Source organism: Manduca sexta, chromosome 26, assembly GCF_014839805.1.
Source record: "Manduca sexta isolate Smith_Timp_Sample1 chromosome 26, JHU_Msex_v1.0, whole genome shotgun sequence".
In the NCBI taxonomy this organism is placed as follows: Eukaryota; Metazoa; Arthropoda; class Insecta; order Lepidoptera; family Sphingidae; genus Manduca; species Manduca sexta.
Window position 1 is genome coordinate 8,497,683 of NC_051140.1, and position 19,250 is coordinate 8,516,932.

General features: G+C 33.8%; 1 protein-coding gene across 3 annotated transcripts; it reads left to right on the forward strand.

Annotated features, from left to right (window-relative positions):
* The first annotated feature begins 11 nt into the window (after positions 1-11).
* LOC115445663 lies at positions 12-18,286 on the forward strand. 3 transcript variants are annotated; one of them, XM_030172023.2, is made up of 5 exons: positions 12-334; positions 6,487-6,599; positions 13,960-14,123; positions 15,414-15,597; positions 16,169-18,286. In XM_030172023.2, exons 1-5 carry the CDS (start codon positions 296-298, stop codon positions 16,320-16,322), a joined length of 654 nt encoding a protein of 217 aa, XP_030027883.1. In that variant the 5' UTR covers positions 12-295; the 3' UTR covers positions 16,323-18,286. The 3 variants fall into 3 exon arrangements, 2 of the variants coding, with proteins under 2 accessions (XP_030027883.1, XP_030027884.1); XM_030172024.2 differs by lacking the exons at positions 12-334; positions 6,487-6,599 and adding an exon at positions 9,528-9,678; XR_005113068.1 differs by lacking the exons at positions 12-334; positions 6,487-6,599; positions 15,414-15,597; positions 16,169-18,286 and adding an exon at positions 8,108-9,678 and having other exon boundaries at positions 13,960-14,088.
* Positions 18,287-19,250: the final 964 nt, after the last annotated feature.

Genomic DNA, 19,250 nt, shown 5'->3' on the forward strand with positions numbered 1-19,250 from the left:
GGTAAATGGTATGTCATGTTGATTACAGATGGCGCTTTTTTCAAAAGTTACGGAGAGAGTTATCGCTATCAAAAGCGGTGTAGGCACTCACACCCGCTTTGAGAACTCCCGACAGAACTCCCGTTATAATGAACACCACTTGTTGTCTGCGCGGGCAGTGCGTCGACCGCACGCCCTTCCACTCACGCGAATGTGTCATCTTAACACTCGAAGAAAAATTCGCGTATAAAAGTGTGTCGCACTAATAAATCAAATTTATTTATTTTAGTTCAATTACAGCTGTTTCATTTACAAAATGTGTTCAAGAAATATTTTAGCATTATATATTAATTTGGTAAGTTATTAAAAAATATAATTTTCTTAAAGCTTATTTAAATAGTACAGATACTTACATCCACAAGAATAAAATATTTACTTAAAAATAACTAAGCAATTTTGAATTACAAAATAATAAATGATGATAATTATACATTAAACGAAAGTTTAAAAAAACTGCTTTAAACTATATAAAATATTATGTAAAACACAACATTACCTCTAGTCCAACTGTTAAAGAATATTTTCACATAAAAAAAAAACCACTAATTCAATAATGATCGACTTACGGCTACTTTCATGTTCGGAGTGATAGGTAGTGAACCAAATAACATTGAGCTTTCACATACCAACCTATTATTTTTCCGGATCATCACACTGTTCCGCTATTAAATTAAAGGCAACAAAAGATGCTATAGCTACAAAGGTTCATTATTTGTACTTCAAAACTCAACTTAGAAACAAAAATTCAATCTCAGTCAATGTAAGTAATATTATTTGTGGCATGGTTGACTGACTCATTGTCCATGTATTCAGAGCGCACCGCTCAAGGAGATAAGTAAAAAACTATGAAACACTGGTGTTTATCTTTATTTTACTGTTAGGCAGCACCTAGCATCCGTCTAAGGTATTAACGTGTCATTAGTTGAAGGTTGCTGACCGACATCGTAAGCAGTATCCGTGCCACAAAATCACTTAATGTCTTACACGCCGCTATATGATGAGTAATCTTCCGGATGGTTGTTAAGTGTAGTTTTTCCAGATTCCTTTAACATAATCCTGTTGACAGATAACTGACTGACAACCTTATTTGTAACTTCTAAAGAAACAAAGAACTGTTTGAGCTTAATTCATTGTACATCGCAACTTTCGTAATTGTTTACTAATAGATGCAGTAAATTAATGTGTGATCAACATATCTTTCTTCGTAATAACTGCTAAGTAGTTTCCAGTACTGTAACTACTTGGTTGTAGCGGAATTTCCAGTATCTTAAAATGTATAATGATATGTATGAAATAAATCGCTTTTTGCAATTAAAGGTTTATACCAGTTCCCTCAAAAGTGCGACTGTCAAATAAAAAAAATAATTGAAGTTTTGTTACATAATTAATGTGCACCTATCGTCACAAAATAACTTTTAAAAAATAAATTTATTTTCACATATAAAATGTTTCGCCTATTTAATTTTCGTCATCTATGTAAACTATAAATTTTACAATCTTTTGCGTTTCACCTGTAACTTTAATTATGCCTTCCTCCATTTACGACTCATTTTATCTTAAAATACTTTTATTGTGTCGCACAATGTGGTCTTACTTCCTCTATATCCATGTTCAAATCTTCTATAGGTAGTTCATCCAAAATTAAATATGATTAATATAGAAATTAATATTACGGGCAAGACGTTTTACGGTGACGAAGCCGCGATCAAAGCATTAAATTATTGAATTTAAATATAATGAAACACTGAAACAAGGTTTTAATAATAAATTTAAATAATGTATAACATTTTACGGATTCAAATAAATCATTTCCTTTCATTTCAATAAAATCTACATGGATAATATACAAGGATAATTCTTAATTAATATGAGAGAATGTTAGAAATTGAAATAAAACTATTTTTTACTGTTAAATTGACCATGAAGACTGCAAAGTCTTCGAAACATCGGGAGCAAATTATAATATAGTATACTTAAAACCGCTATAAACCCGAAAAACAATTTTATTTCAATTTCCAATATTCGTGTAAACATAAGAAATCATTATGATAGTAAATACTTTGACTGAGACTTTATATTTATAAAAACAAATTCCTATGGACATATCCTGTTCTTATAATACCTACAGTCATAATTGGTTAGCTGTAAAAAAAGCATCTCAGATAAGTCAAAGTCATAAAATAATAGCTTTCTTCAATGTGTACACAAAAGTTAATTTTATCACGCTACTTCATTCTAGTTCGCTTGACATTCACATTATCATCCTTATATTATATCTTACGGTATTTCTATTTTGGGTTTGGATATTTAGTTCTTGTAGAGTAAGTGAGTATATTGATATGTATTGTGGCAACATGTGGGAACTGCAGTGGTGCTAACAGCAAAACACAGCCATTCATAGAATTCTTATATTCGTTATGGGGCCCTTCTGATTTAAATTCTTAATAAAAACAAAGTTATTTAGAAGTGCATGTTCTACTCAATAGGTATATTCTAATAATTCATGTAAATACCTACACGTCTCATAGTCATTTTATACAAAGTGTATAAAATGCTTGATGTCATTCAAAATTCATGACACAATGTTTTACCGTTATTTGCATTTTAATAATAAGTATATAAAATATTATCAGCCCTGAATTATATACTGTCCCATTGCCGGGCATGGGCCTCCTCTACTTCACACACCCTCAAAATTCCTATACATAATTTCTCATGAACGCAGGTTTTCTCATGTTTTCCTCCACCGTTAAATCATACGATAATTCACAAAGAATACACACATGATTTTAGAAAAGTGAGAGGTGTGTGCCTTTGAAATTCGAACCTGTGGACATTCGTCTCAGCAGTCCGTTCCACACTCAACTAGGATATCGCCGCTTTTTTAATTTGCAATTTATAAAAATATACAATTTACGATCATCTTATGGGTTGATAATTGATATACCAAAAACATTTATTTTAAATAGGACATAAATGAGCACATATCCTAAGAATTTCATTGTACTTTTAGCTAAGAACTTTAAAATTGTCCAAAAATGTATAATCTTACAATTATTTCAAATGAGTCACATTGTATGCAAACTTAACTGCTAGTTTTGGCCTACATAAAAAACGATATTTCGGATCTCTGTTGTTTACATTTTCACAAATAACATTTGTCAAAACACAAAACGTAAATTAAATACATACAAAGCTACATTCTTTACATTTTTATCATAAAGTTCAAGGGTAATCGCACGTTCCCGTACGTGACAAGACTCCAAACGGACTTCACGCACGCGTAGAAAGTTTTAGTTTGTGCATACACATAAAAGTCATAGTTTCAAACACTGGCCACAAAGCTGTAGTTTAGTTGCCAAGAAACACGATCGTCCAACTTCTTGCTATGTTAAATGCAGTTATTACTTTGACAAGGAAAATTCCTGATCCTCAGCGCATTAGAGAGAAAACTGAGTTGTATGTCTTGATCGTCAAACCGGGACGAAAGAGAGGCTATGGTAGAAATCTTTTAAACTTCTAATTCTTTGCAGTAAGTACATTATATTCTATCTGATAATTGCATTTTTGAATAAGCATTAAGTGCTAGAAAAGGGTGTACCTAAGTATATTCTTTACGTTGAGTCATAATATGCTAATATTACATAAATACACAGAAAAAAAGTACATAGGCTTATGTCAAATTAACAGAATTACTCAGTGAAATTCTTGACAATTCCATTTAAAACTTTCGATCCAGCGACAAAGTTTCCCAATTGGTCACTTCTAGTCGGAAATCGAGCATCAAACTGCCGTTCAGAACGTGCTCTCCATACAATAGACTCCGGGGGCCAGAATACTTTCGCTGCTTTTTCTATATTCTAATTTCACTTTTGTATCAATACCTCACGTCCGTAGAGAATAGATATTATAACGATCGTCTCCCGAGACGTTAAATGTTGCGTCAACTGAGACTTCATTGTAAGTAAATGCTTTTATGATGTAATAGAATCAGCTGTATTCAATTACATACATATTAATGAGTGATACCTATATCAAAAGGAAGATGTCACTTTCGATTTAACTTCGTAGGTTTTGAATAATGAGAACATGCAGATAAATTAAAGTGACGATGAATATATTATGCTTACTAGGCGTTTAAGTTTATTCTATATTCTGATATTAATGAAGGAATGTCCTTAATTAGAAATTGTTCTTAACAACTAATAACTAAGGGTATTCAATCGAATTATACATAATACATAATCTTTCTATACATCTCATAACACTGTTTAGGGAATGTAATATTAAGGAAGCATGGGTTTTTCCACAAAATCCACAAGAATTTAAGGTAATGTGTCGTGTAAATTATTCTTGCCCTTTCCTAGTGAAAGTGAAACTTTATAAGAAGGTAAACTAATACCTAAAGAAAGCAAATGTGTAACAGTAAGTAAAAACTTTCATTACTGTTGATGTCTCATAATAAAATATAATAGTGTTATAAACACATAATTGTTATTAAAACATGAGCATTTTTTACAACAGAACGCAGGAAGTTGTAGTCTGAATATGAACTTCTTTTACCCAGTAGCAATTGACCTATGAGGATAAAATAAGTCATTGTTTTAGTACAACGAGGCTCTTATATCGAAATATTTGATTAACTGTATATTATAATATTTTTTGTACGCTTCGTCTGAATAAAAATATAAACCTTCGCGCTATTTTCCGAATAAAAATTATCCTACATTTCTCCAGGTCTTATATATGTGAACCAAATTTCACCGTTAATCGACAATAAAGATCAAAACATCTTCAGACACTTAAATGATAGAGATCTTATAAGTTAATTTATTTCGGTTTAAAAACTTGGTACAAAATGATTTTGTAGATACGTGTACTTAACACTTGGTTTGAAATATTTCAATAAATTAAAAATATATAGGCTTAGTTCGTATTTTAAATGGAAGTACTAACTGTGTTAGATACAATTCTATATACATATATATATATATATAATTCGATGAGAAATCTGCGTACTATGTTGATAATTTTTTTTAGTATAACCTTCCCAATTAATGATTGAATTTTAGTCTTTTTCACCCGTGAGTAAGGTTGTAGACGAGCACTTGTTCGAAACAACAGTTCAATGACATGTTATTCACACTGTGACCTAGATATCAGACACTGACACTTTCTTCTTGAGGGTGTTTCTGATTCAACTCACACTCGATTACCCTTTCATTTCCGATGAAACATTCCGAGTCATAGCCGCGATATTAATTGTTTGTTTTTTTGGTTAACAGGCAACACTGATTGAAGTAATCCTTTGTTTCTCTAAATATATGTAATATCAATAGGTACCTCTGTCTTTTTTTGCTTTGAATTAAAAATTAAGGGAAAGTTTACTTTAATATTTTAAGTTGTAATTAATTTAATTGTCATCGTTAAATAGATTTTTTTTTAAACTAATATATTGTGCTACTACTAACTGTACAATATAAGTTTGTGACCCTTATTTTCTGAAAACAACCAAATCTTAAAGTGATTTAATCTCGCTTGATAATGGTATTTCAATATAGGTAATTTGGATTGCATTATCTAGACAGGATGTATTTTAAATTAAAATAAGGATAGTAATATTACTTGGTTCCATTTAATATATCGATAAACATAAACAATTACAAATGGAATACATAAGTAAAATTTAATACCAGCTCAGTAAACAATTCCACAATTTCCCCGAAGACAAGTTCGGAAAGACCGTAAAAAGCTCACGACACTCCTTTTCTAAGCAGTTAACTAGATTTGCCAAGTCACGAACTTTACGGAATGTGTAGGACTTCGTCCAATGCTTCGTACCCAAACAAACTTCAGGTTTATAGTACGCAGTTTCAGCAATGGATTTCTACAACATAAAGGACGGGTTTTGTTAGTAAAAGATAGTTTGAGGCACGGGATCTGTGTCATTCGGCCACGGCATACATACGACCCTGACTGTGGCTCACGCGCCGATGCTATCATATCAAGTCCGATTATTCATTATGAATCATAACGACCTCACTTTTTATTTCAGATATAATTTGATGAAAAAAAAAAACAATATTAGAATTATTCTTAGAGCATAAAAATAGCATTCTAATATTAATTTAAAATTAATATTAGAATGCTATTTTTATACTCTAAGAATAAATTTAGAGACTATTAATTTATAATATTTTAATTAATGGGTCGTGTTTACACTTTTATTTATGATTTTGTAAATAAAAATAATAGGTTCATACTCACAGTTGTATGAAGAGAACATAACTCGTAAGACGTATTCTTTATACGTCCGTGTTGAAACCTAATTTTCAATATTTATTGTTGAATGATTTAAAATCTATGATTTAATTTAAATTTAAATGTTCTATAATATTATAAACAAATCGTGTGTAATACTTATTGTATATTTTATGAATTTTTCAGGCACTTCTCACATATTACGTGGTAGCAGAATGTGGACCTCGATTAAAATTTGCTTGGGGTGACGCGCTTCAAGGAACCGACTGTCCTGGTCCCGATGGAGCTCCATATCCCAGGTGAAATGATCGGTTTTTATTTACCGTTTATTAACGAACATCTCTAATAGCCGTTTTGCCAACATAATAATAAATACATTTTAGGCGGGAATTTTGACAGTCCGTTGAAAAAAATATAAACGCTTTGAATAGATATAAGTATGGACTATTGTAATTTGTAAATTAGAAGATAATTATCTTTGGTAAATACTAAATTAATAAAAAATATACGTACATGACTACGTTTAGTCGGCCACTAATATCCTTATTATTTTAGAGTAAATAATTGTATTTGTTTGTTTACTCTCTAAGAGGTGTGTGTAATGTGTTTGTGATAACCTTTAAGAACAATGCATTAAAATTATGTAATTGATGTGACTTGACTACAAACAAATAGTAACACAGAGGAGGTTAATAAAAAGCTATTTCCATTACATATTTACAAAGGACCCACATCTTGGTGAGTCATGGATTTCCTAAGTACAACTCTTTTAAGTGATTAAGGTAAATTTTATAGCGCTGGTGAAGCGGCTTTTGCATGGGACTGTAATGCCATAATATCAAAACAGGCTTTATGTTCAATCATAATTTTTTTGACTGTGTCGGTGGCGTACTTATAATACGGTACGACTGCAATGCTGAAGTCTCGGGTCCGAATCCCGGGTCGGGCGAAGTGATACTGGGTTTTTCTATTCAGTATCAGCCCATAATCTGAAATTTGTGCTCTATATGGCGATAGTCTCACCCCAATCACGTCATGGTATGGAATACACACGGTGGAAAGTGGGTGCATCAGTTGCGTCTCTGCCTAGCCCTTCGGGTATAGAAGGCGTAAGTGTGTGTGTAATATTATATTTACTTATTTTGTCTTCGTCTCACATGAAACTGTCATGCTAAAAACAAAGTATTATTGAATTTCTAATAGGTAGGCACTAGGTAGGTAATAATGTTAAATTGGTTCCAAGAAACAGGGAGTTATATGCTGGACTACCTATTATCATTTATAATGTTTAATATATGCAACATAAGTACAAAAGTAGGTGAATATTGCTTAGGTACCTATGTATTTAAGCTGTAGATTCAAACCTCTTCACCTAGATTAAAATGCAGCAATAATTATTACAGATCTTCCACACATTATGTACTTAGTAACAATTAAATGATGTATAATAAAACAGGAATAGTTAGTATTTTTAAACAGCAAACATTTTAAAATAGATAAGTAATAATGTGGTACAAAAGCACACAGAGCCACCGTTTTCACGTGTGGTTAAAACGTAAAGATAGTTTATTTACTGCCAGTTGCCACTAACCAACTCTCAATGACAGATGTTTATGTTTTCGCATTGCCTAGTTAACTTAGAAAACCTAACAACAGCTGTACGTATCTACATACTATATACTTATATCGTACAATGACCTAGTAATACGAGCAAAACCGGTTGTTGGCGGTTTCACAGATTGACTAATAAGCATGGCCACACAATCGAACGTGTAAGAGCGGAACAGCATGCTTTTTTATTATTAAACCGGTTTATACAATCCTTGCTGTGTTCGGCTTTAGCCGGCAAAAACTCGGTTAACTTCGTGCTCTGGCGAGGGTTCATGTCGATTTTATACGCCTGTGCCGGTCAGAATACGTAGCTAGTTATTTGTGTTTTGTGCGTTTTTCCTAGTTTATCCCACTGTTTTGCCGAAAAGGTTTAGTGCCAGAATTTGAAAAGTGATATTTTATGTAACTGTGTATAAATATTAAACCATGGAAACAAATATGACTGTGGATGTGGACAAAGACATTTTTAACCAAAAATTATCCGAAATGTTAAGTAAACAATCTGTGAACACATTGCTATTTCCTCGCGAGCGGTACAATCGTATGGTTGAGAAGATAAAGTTATCGAAATCGAATCCTAAAAAGACCCCCGACGATTACCGTCGTGCTAAAAAATATGATATTGTGGAAACACCTGATGGTGAGCGTATGTTAGCCAGGCCGACACCTCTGGACAAACATAACAGACGGCTAATGCTCGTACCTATTGAAGAAATGTATGATATTGTAAGTGAATATCACACAAAATTAAACCATGCTGGCAGGGGCCGCATGATGACACAAATTAAACGAAAGTATAAGAACATTACTGCCCAAGTCGTTCTACTCTATTCGTCGCTTTGCCACACTTGCAAAAACAGGCTTGTGGTGCGCCAAAGGAACTCGCAGCCAAAGCCGGTTAAAACAGACTTGTTGGTGAATTTTGAAGACGACCCGTTAAAAGAAACATCTGTTAATTTAGAAGCTAGGAGTTTAGCCGTAACACAGACACCTGGTTGGAAATACCCCGAACTATATTCACGAGCGCAAGTTGATTTGTTAAGTGTCATGAATGAATCTAGGGAGGAATATAAATTTTTGATGGTGTATAGAAATTTCGTGACAAAATTCATCCATTTAAAGGCAATGAGACAATTGTGTGTTGACGAAGCTGTTGATGCATTATTAGAAATTTTTCTTGTCTTCGGCGCACCTAATATATTGCAATCGAAGAATGGCATTGTCATTGCAAAGCCTATTTGTAGACGTATAGGTAATCTTTGTCCAAATATTAAAATAGTAGCTTCTGAGAGTGTTTTTACGAACCAAGATTTTAAAGGGAAATCGAATGAGGATATACTCAAAATGCTAAACGACTGGCTCGTAAAGACACAGAACGTTAAGTGGCAGGAAGGCGTAAAATTTGTTCAACATACATTGAACACGACATTTCACGAGACCCTATGTAGAACGCCGAGTGAAATAACTTTTGGAACAAATCCAAGGAAAGGATTGAGTTCAGACATGTCTAGGAACGATTACGAAGACATGTTTACCGAACAAGATCTGAAAGCTAGTTTGGAACAAAAAGAATCTCGAGAAAATGTTCCAAAACAATTAAAACTGGAAGAGTCGTTGATAGTGCCATCTACTTTTATTAAGTTAGAAGAAGACATAGAAGATAATGTGATTGAGGATGATAATATGGATATTTAGCTTTCAATAGAACATTTAATAGATTATATTATGAATGCTGATGTACAGGCGTGATAAAATTATTTTTCTATGGTAGGTAACCATTATTAAGTAATTGATCAGTTTGTGGCAGCATTTAAATTCTAATTATATTAAAGTTATCTTTATGGAAGAAGAAATAAGTCATAATAATATTTTTATGTGCTGTTTTTATATTGCGCACTCTTAAACTGTAATTATAATTATTTGTTATCAGGCCGACAGTTTATTTAACTGATATGCCTGTATCCTGCAATCCTCGATTCCGGTTTCACTTCCCAGCAATATTTGTCAACTTTGTTCTTAAACCTGTTCACATTTTTTGCTGCAAACACGTCCTGTGGGAGGTGTGTTTTCACTAATTACGATTGAAAAAATCTAAACAGAGAAAAGGTACTATTCAAGTAAACTACCCGACACTGTCAATTAACACCTAATAGAATAGAGATCATTAAAAAGTTGGTAGATATTTGGTATCAATATATTTTTCTTTGGTTATTGTATAATTATAATGGTGTTTTAGTTCTGTCAATTGTTTTAGTAATTTATTCGTATTATTTTTAGAACATATATATAGTATCATAGCGTTTTTATAAATATAACTCAGGAATCCTTTATAAAACAAAAGTAGCAAATAAAACAGATTTTCTATATTATTGCATGTCCCAGTTACGTTTTAAAAACATATTTTTAGGTCACACCAATTTCGCTCACCTAAACAAACACATCTGGCGAATTAACTTCAAACCATCTAAGTCCCGTTAAATAAACGAAGTTATACATCATGGGAATGTTCTCACCAGTCTTTGCTGTTTCCTACCACGCGCCATAATTACAAAATAATGTCTATTATGTTTGCCTGATTATGATGCGCAACGGTACATGAAAGATCGATTTAGCACGCCTTGCCGTCAGTTTACATTTGGAAATGCGGGCTTATTTGATTATTTTTACTTTTTTAAATAACATACCACTGACATGTTCGTACAGTGTAGATTGCTAATAATGTTATTTAGTGATAGTTTGTGCTAAATTTCGTTTTGAATAGAGTTTACACTTGTATTCCTTGTGTCAATATTATAGTTATGAAGGATTATAATACATTACAGATATTGTTTTAAAGTATATTTTCGATATTTTCATTATTGTAATTAGTCTAAAAAATGCTCTAAAACTAAATTGATTTGCTCTTACTTCACTTCAGTGTGGGGTGTGAGACAAACAAATTGCGATTGGCTTTCAGTTTTCACCGTTACGTGGAGTACTTCTTGGCAAAGAATATTATTTTGATCTAAATTGAATCTGTTTACAGCCAGCACTGATCGGTTGTTTTCTTTAATGGACTTGTAACAATTTCCTGTAACCAATTAATGATACTTAGGTATTTAATGCCTCATGAAATATAAATCAATGTTATGGTTACTTATGAAGGTATAATGTAAGAGCATTCACCGTAAATTTTTTCCTAACGAATTCACTCGAGAAATCACGGTGGGAAGATCAGCCTCATGTATTTTCAAAGACAAATCGATTTTAAATGGATTTTAATAACAGCTTTGTCAGAGTTAAACGACAGGAAAAAACTGGCTTAACCAGTTTCGGGATATAAACAATCAACAATAGAGTTTCGTGGAAACGGTATCAAAAGTTATGAAAGTGTTTAAAAAGAAATGAAATTGAAGACATGATCTTATGACTTATCATCATACTAAGGATACTGATCGCAAGGTAGTGGTCGTAAAATATACTGTTTTGAGAATTTTTACTCAGATCCATTGGGCCACAAAGGCTTCACCTCTAATTAGCTTTGTATCTGATTATTTGATATAAATATTTTTGAATAAGTAATGTTCGAAATTAGTGCTATTCAATAGCCTACTTTGTACGCGAGTTCAAAATCATAATTACACGTCCACAAAATAGTGCAAGATGACATTGATGGACTTGTTAAGTGGTGCGAGACGCGAGTGCATATTATAATAATACGTTTTAACCTGCAAAGAAATGTACCTTTATGTTCTTTAATAGGAATAAAACCACATCATTATTTTCTTACGTTTCTCTAGATAGTTAAAGCTAAAGCAAGTTATACCTAGTCTTGCCATAAATATTGTAATAAAGAAAAAAGAAAATTGTTAACTGCAAATAACATTTATTACTTTTACAGTGTGTCAGTTTAATACATAAATATAAAACAATTAAAAATATAAAAAGCTTATTCGAAGTGGTCTCCATTGGCTGCAATACAGTCCTTTAAACGATGAGGCCAGTTATCAATAGAAGCACGCACTCTTTCCATGGGAAAATTCTTCACCGCCAATCGTATAGATTGTTTTAGGGACTCAAATTATCATGGCGTTTAGAGCAAGCTGTACTCTCTAAAACTGACCACAAATCATAATCCAGCGGATTAAGATCGGGACTAGACGACGGCCAGTCTTCAGCTCTGATGAAGTCCGAAACGTTCGATTCCAACCAAGACTGCGTGGACCGAGCTTTATGACCCGGCGCCGAGTCTTGCTGGAAGGACCATACTTGGTTATTGAACATGGTGATGTTAAGGGGCTTAACTACCTTCTCAAGAATGGTATCTTGATACACTTGTGCCGATGTTTTGATACCTTTTTCACAAAAATATGGCTCAGTCACTCCTTCATAGCTAACACCCCACCAAACCATCACTGAAGTCGGATAATGTCCACGTTGCACTCTGTCGACTAATTGGGAAGCTTCCTTAGAGCTTTGAGCATAAATACGGTCATTTTGTTTGTTAAAATGTTGCTCAATTGTAAAAATTTTCTCATCCGTAAACAAAATTTTTCTGTGACCTCCCTTTGCGTACCGCTTCAGTAGTTGTTTCGATTTTACCACCCTATTCTTCTTTAAATTATCAGTTAAGAAATGGCCAGTGCGTCTCTTATAGGCTGCAAGTCCTAAGTCATCTTTTAAAATACGCGACATGGTTCTAGGTGCTATCTTCATTTCCCGAGATAAAATCTTTTGCTTTCGGACAGGATTTCTTCGAATTCTTTCCCTTACTGCTTTGACCACCTTTTTCGTACGAACACTACGTGGACGGCCAGATCTTTTTCTGTCACAAACAGAGGAGGTCTCATTGTACCTATTAATAGCCCGGTACACAAACATTTTACTAATACCAAGTGTATGGAGAGTTTTAAAAATTGCATTTGGCTCCATACCTACTTTGTGTAATGCTATCACAGCGATTCGGTTCTCTTTATCACCCCACACCATTTTAATATCGCAAAATATTTTACAATGTATTGGCGCCAAAATGAGAAAACACAATGAACAATCGTATAAAAATGACAGATTCGAAATTCAAATGTAATATTTTTTTATAATTAAGTGTAACAGTATTTATGGCCAGACTAAGTATATAAACTACTTCGAGGAATAAATTTCCAAGAACAATTGGAGAAAATAATGCAGTATAATCGTCCGAGAGTTGTGGGTTTATTAATGCAAGAAACACAAAATAAACATTTGAGGAACAAACTTTTATCTGTGCCTAAAACATCGCGCAGTTGGACCTTTATCGCGAAAGGACTTTCACGCGGGTAAAGCCGCGAACAACACTTAGTATTATATAACTCATTAGTCTTATTTTTTATATTGTTTGCTTTGGTCTCTATTTTATGGCAATAAAGGGACATATTTTTTTTAGTTTTTTCTTTTCACGCTTTATGATCTGTAATGTATTTTATTGCCATGACATTGCACATACATAGCGTGTATAGAACATTAAAGAATACCATTTAAACTCGCTTTATGACCATCCGCAGCAATTTCGTTCACTTTCTAAGCATCCATTTTGACCACACCTTTTCTAACGGCATTCAGCGATATTGCCATAGCATAATACTAATACCTATTGTATTCTGTGACATGGTTTATTAAACTCTGCCTGGTATATGCCTATATTATTAACCCGGTACCAGTAGGTAACCATGTACACGAGTGCATTGGCATAGTTACTATTACTCTGAAATAATTTGGTCAGATATTAATGTTTTTTTTTTTTTTTTTTTTATAGAACGACATTTTAATATGGGAAAATGTATGGCAGATATAGAAATATGGTTTATCACAAAAGATCTAATATATCAAAATAATAAGTCAAGTGTTATTTAAAACACTTTATAATTATTTGATAAGGAAAGGAGACGGTTTTCAATATAGATATGGTTGAATAAAATTAATTAACATGTTTACTGTTAACAATAATTTATTTAGCTGCTCGTCCATCACACTTATTTCTCATTACTCTCTTTCGACGCTTTTATTTAATTTCTTTATATTTTTAAACTCCAGGCATTTGGTGAATCGGGCCCTGAAGTCCGGCCCTTGGAGCCAGTCGTCCCGACAAGGCAGAGTTGCGAGGACGGTAGATCCGCGCGACATGCAGAGGGCGTTACTTGAAGCACATAGCATATATTCTGAAGGAGCCGTGAGGCCACCAAGTAATAACAGGACTGGTAAGTAAATCAGCGGTTTCTATTTTTATTTATTCACGTTGTAGATGTAAGGCTTTGGTCACAGTAAGCTGTAAGCACTGTAGTGGCGGGAGATGCGGAATATTAAACGTAACAAATTGCACTTTACGTCCATCGTGTAGCGGCTTTAAAAGGTCCTTTGCGCAATCCCGCTGGATACCGTTGAGCATAAATTGGAGTTTTGTCCAGCCTGAGATGAGCGCAGCGCTATCAGATCAGTAGTCGGAGTTGACCTCACGAAGCTTTCCGTGGTCGTTTCCATTTTTGACAGCAGGAGGTCCTAGCGTGCGGTGGCCTACTTCTGCGAGTAACAATAGTATAACAGAGTGACGAGTAACTACATTCAGACATATAAGGACACTAGCTTTTGCCCGCGGCTCTGCCCGCGTTATAAAGTTTTTCAGGCTAAAGTTTTCCGTTATAAAAGTAGTAGTTTCCCGGGAGCCTATGTTCTTCCCAGGGTCTCAAACTGTCTCCATACCAAATTTCATCTTAATACGTTGGGTAGTTTTTGAGTTTAACACATTCAGGTAGACAGATGCAGCGGGGGACTTTGTTTTATAATATATTTTTTAGAACTTTTTAAGTGGAACAATCGGGTCATACATCATTGGTGCATAACTTTAACCGTTTACGCAGCGCAGGCAACGGAAGCTCTCAAAACTAATAATTTTCCCCGTTTTTGCAACATGTTTCATTACTGCTCCGCTCCTATTGGTCATAGCGTGATGATATATAACTTTGAGCACTCCACAAACACAGGACTATTCAACACAAAAAGATTTTTTCAGTTCGAATCGGTAGCTCCTGAGATTAGCGATTACTGCTCCGCTCCTATTGAATATAGCGTGATGATATATAGCCTATAGCACTCCACGAACAAAGGGCTATCCAACACAAAATTTTTTTTTAGTTTGGACCAGTAGTTCCTGAGATTAGCCATTACTGCTCTGCTCCTATTGGGTATAGCGTGATGATATATAGCCTATAGCACTCCACAAACAAAGGGCTATCCAACGCAAAAAGAATTTTTCAGTTTGGACCAGTAGTTCCTGAGATTACCCATTACTGCTCCGCTCCTATTGGGTATAGCGTGACGATATATAGCCTATAGCATTTCACAACAAAGGGTATCCAACACAAAAAGAATTTTTCAGTTTGGACCGGTAGTTCCTGAGATTAGCGCGTTCAAACAAACAAACAAACAAACTCTTCAGCTTTATATAATAGTATAGATTAACACTACAATAATAAAGTCTATGTTAACTTCAGCACGCGCTATGAACCTCCCCGGCATGGCTCCGGCAGCGAACACGTGCGGCGGTGGTCGGCTCTGCAGGACCAGGTTCAACACAACAGCGCCATTGTACGGAGTGTCGCTGACGTCAGGCCAGCCGGTCACGATAGTACAGAAGTTCCCTGATCTACTACAGCAAGTTGTGTACGAAGTTTGCGAGTGAGTGATTTGAACTGTCAAATTTCTTCTTTATTTATTTATTATATTTCTATCATGTGTACAAAGTGTAAATACACTAACCATGAGATAGACAATTTAATAACAAACATTTTGGTAGTTTGAAATTTTCAAAAAGACCTTTAATTAACCTTTAAAGCAATTATTGGTTTAATCTTTGCATATACCCGCCAGTAACTCGCGCGCCACCAGGTATAATCATCATTCTATAAATTAGGGGGTTAATGTATGGGTCGTCTATGAATAAGGGGGTTAATGTATGGGTCGTCTATGAATAAGGGGGTTAATGTATGGGTCGTCTATGAATAAGGGGGTTAATGTATGGGTCGTCTATGAATAAGGGGGTTGATGAATGGGTCGTCTATGAATAAGGGGGTTAATGTATGGGTCGTCTATGAATAAGGGGGTTAATGTATGGGTCGTCTATGAATAAGGGGGTTAATGTATGGGTCTTCTATGAATAAGGGGGTTGATGTATGGGTTGTCTATGAATAAGGGGGTTAATGTATGGGTCGTCTATGAATAAGGGGGTTGATGTATGGGTTATTTGCAGATCAAGTGAGTGTTCAGTAGTGCGAGGCACGTGCACGCAGACGTACGTGCCGTATCTGTTCCTCGTGCTGCCGCTCGGACCCGTCACGCTCACCGGGCAGGACTACGTGCTGGTGGAGTCAGGCTGCGCCTGCAGGCCCGACCCTATGTCCTAGGAATTAAGGCTCAACTTCCAATGTCTTCAGTTTATGGGACCAAAGTCAACGCTCTTGATTGAGATGTCATATGGGTATTATACAGAAAGATTTTTTATTTTGATAAAATCACCATCGAAATATTTATTAGTTTTTGATTAACTGGAAAAATCTATTTTATGTAGTAATTATATCTATATAGTGTATTATCATAGCAACCTTTTTTGACCGGATTATAGTAATCAGTCACAAAAATAAAATTAAAAGCACTATAAATTATATTCACTTCACAGTTTTATACACAAAATATACTTATTCTTACAGTATTACCATTTTGAAATAATTCATAGATATTCTAAATATCTTACGGATTAAAAAAAATATATATTTTTCGAATCTTGTGAAGCCTGTCTAACTCATATTTTGTTTTAAAACTTTTTAGTTTTGTTATTCTTAGGACGTTATGTACCTAAAAATATAGTTAAGCATTTAAAACAACGAATTTTAATCAACTAAAATTGGTCCCATACTTTTAAGCCAATGTTAAAATATGTGCATTTATTAGTTTAATTTTCTTAATTTATCTTCAAAGGACTCCGTTTCACAGTATTTGATCACTAAATTTAATAATTGGTAATGGATATTTGTAATAAAAACAACTGTAAAATTGCCGAAGAATAAATAACGAAATTATGAAAATTTTTCGACCATTTTGCGGTTTAATATTTTAATATAGACTGAGTTTATTATTGTTAATTATATTATAGATATTTATTTCTACCGTCGATGAATATCAAACTCGAAATGACGAAAAATTAAACTAGTGCCAATCTAGGTATCGACTCTTATTGTTATATTAAAATTAAACTATTTTACGGATTTTATCGCGTATTTTTATATTATAAACTTCTCCCGACGTTGCGAAGATTTTGCAGCCTTCATGGTCACGGGATGGATTGAAGTGTTGGTCGTCCGAAAAGTCAGTTTTATCGACCCACATTTGAATATTATACAAAATTTAAATTATCTATACTAATATAAGATTTGAAATTTCTTTCTTTGAACGCGCTAGTCTCAGGAACTATTAAACTGATTTAGATTTTTTCCACTAATGTAAATCTACATTACTCCTGAGTGCTACAGGCTACTTTTTATCCCGGGAAATCTTTTATCCTCGGGCGGAGCCGCATGTAAAGGCTAGTTACACATAAGGCAAAAGATTTGCTATGAGAAATTAATCATAAATGTAAGTGATAGTGAAGACTCTACCAATACTGTAGCTCAGGTATTATATCTAAGGTCAATGTTTGTTATTCACTGCAGAGTTTTGTTTAGCTTTCTATAGTTCGATTTGTAATATTTCTTGCTAAGTACTAGTACTCAAAGTGTAACACTTTTTTGTGATGTGTATGAAGTTAATGACTTCTTATGTTTACGCGAACGCTAGACATTAAAATTAAACAATTTTTAGGATTTTATCCAGGTTTTTATATTTAAATTTTCTCCGAAGTTTCGAAGACTGCAGCCTTCGTGGTCACGGGGCGAAAGTTTAATTTAGATAGTTTTGGGGATAGTTTAATTTTAATGTATGAAGTTAGCTTCAACTGTGCGTATAACTAAACTTCAATTTGGTATCTGACCAGGTCCACCAGAGGGCTTTAAAAATATATGATTCTTCTATACAACTATAAGTGGAAATAAACTTGGTAATTGCTTGCATGATTTATGATTATTAAAGATTTTGGAAGTAACAGTTATAATTAAAATAATAATACTAGCTTGAACCAGTTTAGTTGATTATCGAAGCTAAAGGTATAATAATTATTTACCGGTTTGATATTAATCAACGCGAATACTGTCTTATATCGGTGTATCAGATATGTATAAATTAATATAATGTTAAATTATATGGAAAGCTCGTGTTACGTTAAGTTACTGTTACGAATGATAATGTATCGAACGTTATTAAATTATTATGGAAATTATATAGTGTTTTATTAATCTTATATATGCAATAATTTTCATGGATTATATTTTTGTGGTATTGTATTGTGAATCATAATATTGAGCAGTGACAGTGCTAAAGTACGCGAGGCCCCAGGTGAAACTAAAAAAAGGGCACGAGGCCCCGGCCGGAGCAAAAAAAAACTTCTCTGGTTTTAACAGTTTCGTCGGTAAAATCGCGAAAAAAGGTCTTCCGAGGTACTGCGTGAGGTTCCGCGCAGTTGTCCGTTTCGCTTCCATCTAAGGTCGCTTCTGATACTGAGTTATGTATAATAGTACTTCGATGGCGTATTTGTATTACGGTATGACTGCAGTGGGTTCGATCCCCAGATCATAAGTGATATTATTTTTTATTATTCAATATCAGTCTGGAATTTGTGCCTGATGTGGCGATAGGCACGCCATATCGCATCATTGGACAGAGTATGCACGGTGGAAAGTAGATGCACCAGTTGCGCCTCTGCTTACCCCTTCGGACATTATAGGCGTGAAAGTGTGTGTACAACAGATTTCTAATAGCAACAATCCCTTATACTTAAATGGTGACAAAATAAGTTTTAAAAATGAAGTTATTTTCTTTAACAAAACGTTATCACAAATAAAAGGAGATTGGATATTTTAAATAAATTTATTAACAATGTATTAAAAAGCTACAAATACGAAATGTGAATAGAGATACATAATAAAATCTAAGAATTTTGACTACTTTAATTTGACTATTAGGCACTCAATAAAGAAATTTCTAAATATATAACAGTTTTTCAACATTACAATAAACTTATATAGAAAATATATAATCACGTGGCTATAAAATAGTTACTTAACTAATTACGAGGCACGGAGTATCAGACAACTACCTATCTAAACTTAAAATAATAATGTCTTTATGATTTGACTTAGTAAATGAAAGCCGTTCAACGTATGTAGGAAGTAAATAAGTTGGGT